Raw genomic sequence first — 11,407 nt, 5'->3', positions numbered from 1 at the left:
AGCTTACATATTCTTTCCTCTTTTTGAATAGAAAAGAATGTATTTCTTGGCATGAAAAAAAATAATCAGTTGCAATTGCAAAAGGAATATGCATAGCACTGTCTATATGTGTTACATACATTCTGTACTACTTGTATAATGGGCCGGTGGCCGCGCCCCTTACTGTAATAAACTCTCTATCTCTCTTCAAGCACTAAATGAAGCCATTAAGTCTGTATCAGCCGCTTATGTATGTGAGCCCTGGCTGTCTAATTGGTGTCTAACTGTCAAACTCTCACTTTATACAGGATAAATGAAAGAAGTTGAAAACAATGTATCTTGAATTCATTGCAAAACTCTCTATTGATATCGATTGATCTACAAAGATTTCTTTTTACCTTGTTCTCAGTCACTGTCACAAGTTTGAAGTCCAGAGAACGTGAGAAATCGTAATTAGAATTACAAAAAAAATGAGAATCAAGAACACTATTCAGATAATTTGTCTTCATTAAGTTTTTTCCTGACCAACCGACCCATGTTCAGAATTTGGTGGCTACGTGAAACACAAAAAAGAAACATGATGCCCTAATATCCGATAGCTAATTATATGTTTGCTTTTACAACTCTCCCTGCGTATGAACAATCAAGGAGTTGATGATATTTATGGTTTCTGAATATATCTGAAGTCTTGTGTTTTGCACATGTCTGTCTATTTACCCTGTAACTGGAAGTCCTACTGTCCAGTTGAAATATCTACAGTACATCAAGGCTGTAAGAATAACATGCCGGGCTTCAGCATTAAAAGTAGCGCTACATTCTAGTATTCTAGAGGATGGCATTTTCGATCCAATGATTGTAGAAAGGTTAATATCAAACGATGGGAACAGAATTTACTTTGTAATTGTACATATACCTGCTGGTATATACACTAGCGGGTTTGTATCAGAACTTTTAAAACTTGAAAGGGAAAGGTCTACTGCTGGTCTGACCACCTGCTAGGGAGCAGTAGTCAAAAGTTGGTAGGAGCGATGATATCAATGTCAAAATTAGCAGCAGTAGTGTGGGATTTGATCCAGATCCCAATCAGCTTGAGCCAGCTTGTGTTTCCTAAGTAAGTGGTCATCACAGAAAGGGTTAAATATAAAAGTTATACCGCGTTTTTTTCAAAGAAAGTTCATTAGGCTCCACACATAAAGACTGTCAACAGTTAGAACATAATCCAGACATAATTTAAGACCTTGGTAGCGGTATACACAATGGAACCAAAGTCTAAACTTTGCTGATCTTTATTATTTAAATCTTAGTAAAGGTTTCAAGAAGTTTACATATCAATGACAAAAGTGATGTCCGATACAATTTCCTATTTTTACTTGTACCATACGTTTCCAATTTAAGGTATGATTTATGATTTATTCAGAATTGTACAGACGATTTCTTATGGATGTGGAAGCGGTTTTGCCGTGTATATTAAAATACTTGGATGATGGCAAACATATTTCTGCCTGTTTCCTACTCTACTCTTTCTAGCTTGTTTGCAATCGTCCCTGAACCATGGGTTATTACTGATGTGTTTGTAAGCAGAACAGTTTCATCAGCTATGTCATATTTTTTTCCGGGAGCAACTGAATAGTGTCCAGGACATAGACCAACATGTCCAAATTGAATTCGACAGCAGTGAAGCATTGGCCAGTTGCCCGTATTAAGATTCCAACTACCTGAAGGATAGTCAGTCGCTGGTACTTTTCTTTGTTTTGATTATTTCATTTCTGGTTTTGATTATGTATTTGATTTTGTCTGTGATACGGAGGTAAACAAAATTTGCTCATTTTGGGGGATTTGAGTGAGTTCATTGACTGGGATCTGGTTCTTTATACAACTAACCAGAACGAAGCCATGTGAAATGTTCCACCTCTCCACAGACACATTTGATGCCCCGAAAGGTAGCAAAGGGATTCCCTTTCAATGGACCTTTATCTGCAGTTTCGATGACCAATGAAGCGATCATATGATGTAGAAAAGATGTTTTCGTATATTTGTTTCTGAACTAGAGTAATAGTTTTGAGCCATGGTAGATTAACGAAGTTCAGCAACTCCGATATGCCATCAACTATCAACAAGGACGATGATGCAGTATAGACCAAACGGCAACACCAGAGCTGCACGGATTTTATATTCCAGAAATAACGACACAAATAGCTAAGACACCTGAGAAAAATGTCCGAGTGGTTTGGCCCATGATAAATTTCTTAAGAAACTAAAATTCAAAATGTATATGTCACCAGATTGGCCCGTGGAATTGTTGGCAAAACGAATAATACAGCGTTGATGAAATGTTCAAGCACATAAACAAGTCGCGCCATTTAATTGATAGAACTGGGCCCATTCTACCAACCGTGCAGGTGAAGAAGGGTCAACATGGTACATTGGGCAAATTGAACACCATTCCTGGCACCAGTGCCAGATTCACGTTCTCCACTGACGAGGGGACACGGATTGCCTAATTCGCTCTAATCTTACGACCAGAATACCCTTGTTAATTCAGATTAATTTGAAGCCAAGTCATGCAAAAAGAGTCACTAATCATGTTTCTGACTCCAGTGCCTCAACCACCACATTCCCGTCCTACCCGTCCTCCGGGACGCGGTATGTCCAGTTTAGCCCTCTCTTACGTCCAGGAATGAGCTCGAGGGTGCCAAGGAGAAAGATCGACACGAAAGAAGTTGCTCATCATACACACGGAAAAAGACGCGGGTACACATTTTACACACAGGCAGTGAGAACAAGTGGCGGGGCCTCATTATACACGGATTGATTGGTCGTGTGCACATTGCACACGCAGGCAAGAGACGCAGATGAAGAGACGTGTGCGCCTTATACACGCGGGCAATGAGAACATTTTAACATGCGTAATGAAATTTAGTTGTTGGTGAGCATAATATACACCTGCATTGAGGCAATGTTATGGCGAGTGCCCATTTTATACACAGGTTATGAGATGTAGAGGTGGGATCTCAATATACACACGAGCAATGAGATATAGAGACAGGTGCACATTTTACACACACGTAATGAAATGTAGAGGTGGGATCACAATATACACACCAGCAATGAGATATAGAGATGGGTGCACATCTTACACACAGGGTATGAGATGTAGAGGTGGAATCACAATATAAGCACCAGGAAAGAGATATAGAGACAGGTGACCATTTTACTTACATGATATGAGATGTAGAGGTGGAATCACAATATACACACCAACAATGAGATTTAGAGACAGGTGACCATTTTACTTACATGATATGAGATGTAGATGTGGAATCACAATATACACACCAGCAATGAGATTTAGAGACAGGTGCACATCTTACACACAGGTTATGAGTTGTAGAGGTGGGATCACAATATACACACCAGCAATGAGATATAGAGTTGGGATCACAATATTAACACCAGGAATGAGATATAGAGGCGGGCGCCCATTTTACACACAGGTTATGAGATGTAGAGGTGGAATCACAATATAAACACCAGCAATGAGATATTGAGATGGGTGCCCATTTTACACACTTGTTATGAGATTCAGAGGCGGATGAACGTTATATGGCCAGGCAATGAGATATAGTGGCGAATGCACATTGCACACGCACACGCAGGCAGCCGCAAGCCGAAAGTGCCAAGACATATGTACTGAATATTCTGATCAGTAATCGTCCGGATATTTCACTGTCTGGGTTGCTGTATAGTTACTTTTGTGTTTAATGTATGTGATTGATCTCAATCAATCTATCCGTTAATTAGTATTGCCAATTCCACCTCAAGTAGTGAGTGAGTTTAGTTTTACGCCGCACTCAGCTATATTCCAGCTATATGGCGGCAGTCTGTAAATAATCGAGTCTGGACCAGACAATCCGGTGATCAAGAGCATGAACATCGATCTGCGATATTGGAGACCGATGACATGTGTCAACCAAGCCTGACCACCCGATCCCGTTAGTCGCCTCTTACGTCAAGCATCTTGCTAAAGATCAATAGTCAAACCCAGACCTTAACGGGTCTCCACCTCAAGTACTGATTGGATAATTTCACCATAAGAAAATGTCACCATCAGGACGCACCTTAATTGGAGGACACGGGGGCCAAGGGGGGCCAGTTTCATGACTGCCATTTTTGCACAGCAGTGTATGTGCAAGCTTGCGCCGAGTCAATCGGAACTCTGATTTCACCAAAATATATTTACACTTACAAGTCACTCTTATAACTTACAGGTCCAGAACCGCTGCATGAATGGACAAGATAAGCTATCAATGTTATGGTGGGCATATCGGCCAGTTCTGTGAAAGAATCATGCAGGGTAGGGCGTTAAATCACAATTGAAAAGTCCTTTCTACTTTAGACAATTCTAGAAATCATACGTATGTATTACAGACATAATCATGCGATGGAGATACTCTTGTTTTTTGAATAATTCGAAAGAGAAAATTGATTATTAATACACATAATTGCATCTACCTCTGACTACACTGAACTAAATTAATCTGGGAAGAATTCACTCATTAAAACCAACGGTTATTCGTGTACAGCATTTAATAAAATATGCATGACATACTTTCAGATTGTACTGAAGGATATGAAACAGGCCATCATACGAAGGGGAACAGTATATACTTAAATTACCCAAATATGTCGTCTAGCCCATCCAAAGTCAAGTGCAATATGCAATACCGTGGCAATACATATATTCAAATGCACGAAGACGGATCTACCAATTTCAATCGGTCGTGGCTAGAGTACAAAGATGGCTCTTGGGGATGTCACCAAGGATTTCTGGCTTGGAAACGACAAACTTGTTTACCTGAAAAATAGACGTCCTCAGATGCTTACCTTTATAATTAAGGATATGAGTTCTACACGACAGCGAGTATACAAACATTTCACCCTATCCCAAAACGGCCTCTACACAATAACATACGAAAGATCATGGGGTTCCACATTTCCTGAAAAACATGGAGGTGATTGTTTAACCGAATTAAAGGAACAGCCCTTCTCTACCTTCGATAGAGATAATGATGACAGTCTTCTGAACTGCGCTCAAGAACACCAGTCTGGATTCTGGTTCAAGAGCTGCACCCCCTGTAATCCCAATGGTGTTTGGTCTGAGACTCCGGACAAGAAGAGAGCTGGAGTACCTTGGGAGATGTTCTGGTCACCTGGAACAGAGGATAATCTGATGTTGTCATGCAATGCCTATTTGAAAGCCAGATAACTGTTTTAACTGCGGTAATCATCCGCAATATCTCTTGTACCAAATCTGCCTTTTTGACAAATACCAAGTAGGACATTTCATAAAATGCATTTAATATAAATGTACCCAAACGTTTTATTTTAGTTTCCGATATTATATTTTAAACAGAAATATACTGATGTAGCTAGTTGAGGAGATTTTTAAGCCAAATAAGTTGCACACATGTATGAGTGTCTCATTCATGAAGCCTTGTATACCGGATATTTTAGCACAGGTTTATGTCCTGTGAGTGCAGCCAAATGACAACTAGTTCATACTATTCACAATTCTTCACTTCTTCGTTGTGCTTGATTGGTTTGTTTTCTATGAAGTGTGTATAAATATCATGCTTCACAGTGCTACGTCAACTAAACAGTCAATCTTCTTTATTTACAGTACTAAGGAGGCCGTAGGCCTATAGTACATTTAACATACAGTAGCAGAGGGTGCAATAGAAATGAATATATAGTAAATAATATCACATCTGTAATGCAGAGGATCTCATATTCATGGCATGGTATATGTACATTGCAAGGTATTTTGTGGCTGTTTGATTTTGGGATGCCATGAGGGTAAAATAAACTCTGTCAAAAAAGAAACGCAACCCCTGTCCTCAGATATGAAAAATTCGTTTGAATGAAGTTATTGCTTCCAAACTAAATGTTATTCGAATGTATTGAAATTATACACGTAATTAATGAAGATTACCATCCAAACAACTGCATTTGTACGCATAAGTGTATTTTATTGCTTATTCCGTCACAACGCATGAAATGACCCTCATGGTGACTTCGCACAAAAAAACACATGCAAATCATGAAAATGGCAGTTAATGTAGGGGTGTATAAAAGCCCATGTGCTTTCGTATTATATTCATTCATTTGTCGCATGAAAGCTGTGTGAAAAATGCCACGATTGAGTGCTGCCGACCGAAATATCGCCATTGGTCGTGTTCAAGCCGGAGAAAGTTTTGGAACTGTTGCACGGCACCTAAATGTTCACAAAACAACGATATCCCGACTTTGGAGCCGCTACAACAACTTCAATTTGACCAACGATCGCCCGAGAAGTGGAAGGCCAAGAATCACGACCCCCCTTCAAGATCGGTACATCCGGGTCCATCACCTGCGTAATCGGCATGCCCTACCAACCGTGACTGCCACACAAATACCAGGTTTGAGGAGAGTGTCAGCTCAAACGATTAGGAACCGTCTGAAAGAAGCGGGTTTACGTGCCTGTAGACCAGTTGTTGGACCTGTACTACGCCCCTACATCTCCGCCGACGACTCAGGTGGTGCAACAACGTAAGGATATGGACTTTACAAAACTGGAGGCGCATCTGGTTTTCTGATGAATCCGTTTTCTTTTTGCAACATCACGACGGAAGAAAACGTGTGTATAGGAGACGTCATGAACGTTTTGCGCCCATCTGCGTCCGACAGGGGGACAGATTTGGCGGAGAAAGCGTTATGGTTTGGGGATCCATCTCATACAACCAGAAATCAGACTTGGTGATCGTTGAAGGGAACCTGACAGCCCAACGTTACATCAACCACGTATTACAGCCTCACCTTCTCCCGATTATTGACCAACAGACACAGATTTTTCAACCAGACAACGCCCGGCCTCATACTGCACGTGCAACAATGAACTTTCTGCAGAATTCCAACGTCAATGTCTTGCCATAGCCCTCTAAATCACCAGACCTCAACCCTATTGAACACCTGTGGGATACTCTGGGTCGACGCGTACGTCAACGTCAGCCGCCGCCACAGACGCTGCAACAACTCGGCGTTGCACTGCAGGAGGAGTGGAGAGCCATTCCCCAGGAAAGAATCCGGCGTCTTATCCGTTCTTGTCCAAGGAGATGCCGTGCAGTGATTGCAGCTCGTGGTGCTCATACGAGATACTGAGAAAGACGCCCCCCTGGTGACAAACTGGTGTCTGTGAGATGACTTTTGAAATGACAATTTTAAACATGCCCATCTTGGTTATTATTCTGCCAAATTTCAGACTTCTGTCTTAAATAATAAAAATGCTGTGTCGTCTTAAAACTTCAGATCAAAATCTCTAAAATACAGGGGTTGCGTTTCTTTTTTGACTTTAGAGTTTATATTTGCATTGATTGATAAAATTTCAATCCGTTTTCAAGTGCAATATAGAGGTTGTTTGACAACGGTACAAGCATCTATATCGAAACGTCGCACTCACGAATAAAAAGAAGTTGTTATCCATAAAATTTGTTCTATATTGTACTTCCCAACTTCTCAAATGCCACTCAAAGAAGTTAACGTTTTCAAGTGACCATTTAATTGTGATTTTCTTTAGACAGATTTGTAACTGTCTGTCTATTGTATGCATATTTGTACCATTACAATCATCCACAAAAAGTGATCCTACGACTGAATGAGTTAAAACCATTTGTTTTAATATCAAATGAGGTGAAATACACAATACTGATTTGTGGAACACCGTGATCCTGATTGTAAATGTTCAGACAGGGTTGACGCAACTCGGACTTGAAATTGTCTGCTACAACCTGTGATATAAGTTGAACTAAACTATATCTCAACCAAAATCCTTTATAATTCCGTGCTTTCAGGTAGCATCGTATGCTTTCTCCAGATCAAATGAAACTGATACTACATGTTGTTTAGGTACAATTCCACTTGTAACAAAGGATTCTAATCGTAATGATGAATTGTACTTCTATTTGTCCTGAAACCACATTAACTGTTTGTTACGAGGTTACTGGTTTCCAGAGAGCAAATTAATATATTATTTACCATGGTTTTACAGACACAGCCAGTTAAAGCTACTGGTGTGTAACTGGAGGGATATGTGTGCTCTTCGTCAGGCTTCGGTATAGGGACTACAACGATATTATGTCACGAAGGTGGAAAATTCCATATTTCATCAAATATTTCTGTACTGTGACCAGTTATTCAGTCTTGTATAAAGACACAGCCAGCTAACCAACTGTCAAGTTTTTTAATGATCCCTGATGCATAATGGAGCATTACAGATAACTGGTGATTGTTTGTTTGACATATTGATGGGGAAGGACTTGATAGTTATATGGTGAAAAGACAGAAATGGATAAAAAAGATCGAATAGTTCTACAATGTTTCTGATAATGTAAAAGGTCATTGAAATAAATCTGTACAACATGTTTAAGCTTATTCATATTTCTTACATTATACATTCTAATATGATACAAAGAATGCATTAATTCATGGAAATGACTCCTACATCAATAATTAATTAAAAAAAGAATTCAATCATTTTTTCAGTGAAGTAAAATTCTGTGACCTCTGCCAATGGAGCCAAAACATAACAAAAGATCAAACATTAAAAAGTACATTTAAAGCTCATTTCCTAACCAAAAGTTATGATGAAAGTGACAAAAAGCCTTACTGAGATAAAAGAAACAAAACTTACACTGCGGGGACTGTATAATTGTCTGACTTTAGTTAATTGGTTCCTAAATTGAGGTGCTGGTAGCAGACGACATCTTGTTCGTAAAGGCTCATAAATCTATCCCCACTGGAAAGAGCTCTAATGGGGGAGATAACTCTATAGCTGATAGACTGACTGAAGTGTCCATAAAGTCGTTGCTGGGTTTCCAGACATGATTCAGGTAAATATTCAAGGGCAGTATGTAGCTCATTGTTTCTGATATTTTAAAACAATCAGGAACTTAATTTTATGATGAAGAATGTTCATCATGAACGCTGGAGTTTCACCAAGTTTATTTACTGGCAATGTCAACTGTATCAGCTAAAAAAATATAATCTTCTTGGCGATGGTGAACAGTACATTTTGAACCTGTGTCTTTTTTCCGTTCGTATCATATTCCACACTGACATCCTTTGATATTGGTGTACGACAATTTATTTTGGATTGAGTTCCTCCACGACTGACGCTTATTCTGCTGAAATGTGCGTCGAGCCATGGCATTTGAAATTTTGACTTTATTCAAATTATCGACTGTAGGATGTGGGCGAAAATACGTTTCTGCTTTCTTCATACACTTTCTGTCCTGATGGCTTTCATTATCAAACCAGGAAAAGAACGTGTGGTACAAGTCAAAATAAGGAATTGCATCGGACATCATCTTTTCGCTGATGCCTCAAATTTTGAAATTTGCTCCACGTATCTGCCATAAAACGTTTTGAGGACTTTTCTGCGGCCTTGAATGTTGTAATGGTCGTCAAACAACATCTGAGCAAGAATCGTATGACGCTGTTTGAAATCTTGGTATAAAGAGCGATAACAATTTGTGATATGCTGAAAAGCGGAAAATCGTTATTGCATGACTTGTTTATGAATATGCTAGTTTGTAAGTGAATTAGTATATACCGCTTAGAATAACATTCCAGTAATATGATGTCAACCTAGAAGGAAAGCTTTGTAGGTTTTTACCACTTTTGTAAAACCAATGAACACTAGTAAGGTGCTGGGGCGTATCGGGATTTGAACTCCTATATCCTATGTTTCTGACATGCTAAAGGGACTCGGCTATTTACAGAGGCGTATCTGAGTATACTGCAATATATTTCGTTCGATGGAACCCTGATCTGAAAATTGTTTGTTCATACTAATAAATGACTCTTTTACATTACAGGTCCTGAACCGCTGCATGAATGGGGGCGAATATGACCAGGACAAGCTAAGCTGTCAATGCTATGGTGGTTATGTCGGCCAGTTCTGTGAAAGAATCATGCAGGGTAGGACGATAATCATAGCCGAGCTGTCCTTTCTGAAACTAATTTCAGAAACTACACCCAACTGTTACATGTAATTAAAGATGTAATTATATAGATGGTTTACTTTCAAATAGGGAAAGGGAAACCACATAAATGGGTCACTAAAATAAATACAAAATGTGACAGCTTGTTTCTAAAGCCCTCTATGAACAAAGCTATTGTACAACTGACTACACTGAACCAAATGTACCTGGAAAGAGTCTTTTGCCAATACTTCTGTTCTTATACAGCTAAAACATGCGTTCTAAATAATGGATAACATTCTTTCAGATTGTTCGGAAGGATATAGCATACATCATTATAACAAGGGGTCTGGGATATATTTAATTCAACCATATATGGCACCTGGCCCATTCAAAGTCAAGTGCAGGATGAAGTACGGTGGCAATACATATATTCAAATGCATATGGACGGATCTACCAATTTCAATCGGTCGTGGCAAGAATACAAGGATGGCTTTGGGGACCTTACCAAGGATTTCTGGCTTGGAAACGACAAAATAGCTTATATTACACATGGGCGCAGTCAGTCACTCACATTTAAAACTACACATAATAGTTCCACTGTTATAAGACAGAGAATATACAAATCTTTCACCCTATCCCAAGATGGCCTCTACACAATGACATACGAAAGATCATGGGGATCCACATTTCCTGAAAAACATGGAGGTGATTGTTTAGCCGAATTAAAGGGTCAGCCTTTCTCTACCTTCGATCGTGACAACGATGACAGCCCCCTGAACTGTGCTCAAGAACACCAGTCTGGATTCTGGTTCAAGAACTGCACCCCCTGTAATCCCAATGGTGTTTGGTCAGAGACTCCGGACAAGATGAGAGCTGGAGTACCTTGGGAGATGTTCTGGACACCTGTAACAGGAGACTACCTGATACTGTCTTGCTTTGCCTTTTGAGTGTCGAATAATTTTTATATATTACTGTAAACGCCTCATCCATGTTGTTCCTTGTTCCCGTTGTCCATAATCATTTGTGAGAGGTTGAACTCCGAGGCAGAAAAATATATTCTGGCCCAGTGCTTAGAGCAAAGTTTGCACCTTGAGTTCCGTTTTGTGATGAATTATGTTTTTATTCCCACATTTTGATAAAACATTTCTTTAGACGTCCAAAATGAATGTTTGTTAAAAGTAATGGCATTTGACCGATTTAGTTGAAGAGGTGCAATCGTAAGGAGGGACATCATATGTTACACACAGAGAAAATCCTTTTGGCACATACAGACTTTCACGACACCGCTTGTCTCCAAATCTTGACAGGGACGTGTTCCAGCTAAGTAATAGTAGCCGGCACACTGCACATGCCTGCAGGATGAGAACATTATAGTTCTCGAATGACCTTCCAAACGGATAGAATTTAA

The 11,407-nt window shown here is 39.6% G+C and overlaps 1 protein-coding gene across 1 annotated transcript; it reads left to right on the top strand.

Annotated features, from left to right (window-relative positions):
* The first annotated feature begins 8,894 nt into the window (after positions 1 to 8,894).
* LOC124264204 (techylectin-5B-like) lies at positions 8,895 to 10,946 on the top strand. Its single transcript, XM_046698943.1, has 3 exons — positions 8,895 to 8,903; positions 9,891 to 9,993; positions 10,642 to 10,946. Exons 1-3 carry the CDS (start codon positions 8,895 to 8,897, stop codon positions 10,944 to 10,946), a joined length of 417 nt encoding a protein of 138 aa, XP_046554899.1.
* Positions 10,947 to 11,407: the final 461 nt, after the last annotated feature.

Source organism: Haliotis rubra, unplaced genomic scaffold (genome assembly GCF_003918875.1).
Source record: "Haliotis rubra isolate DU_JTF1 unplaced genomic scaffold, ASM391887v1 Scf913, whole genome shotgun sequence".
In the NCBI taxonomy this organism is placed as follows: domain Eukaryota; kingdom Metazoa; phylum Mollusca; class Gastropoda; order Lepetellida; family Haliotidae; genus Haliotis; species Haliotis rubra.
This window is presented reverse-complemented; position numbering and strand designations above follow the sequence as displayed.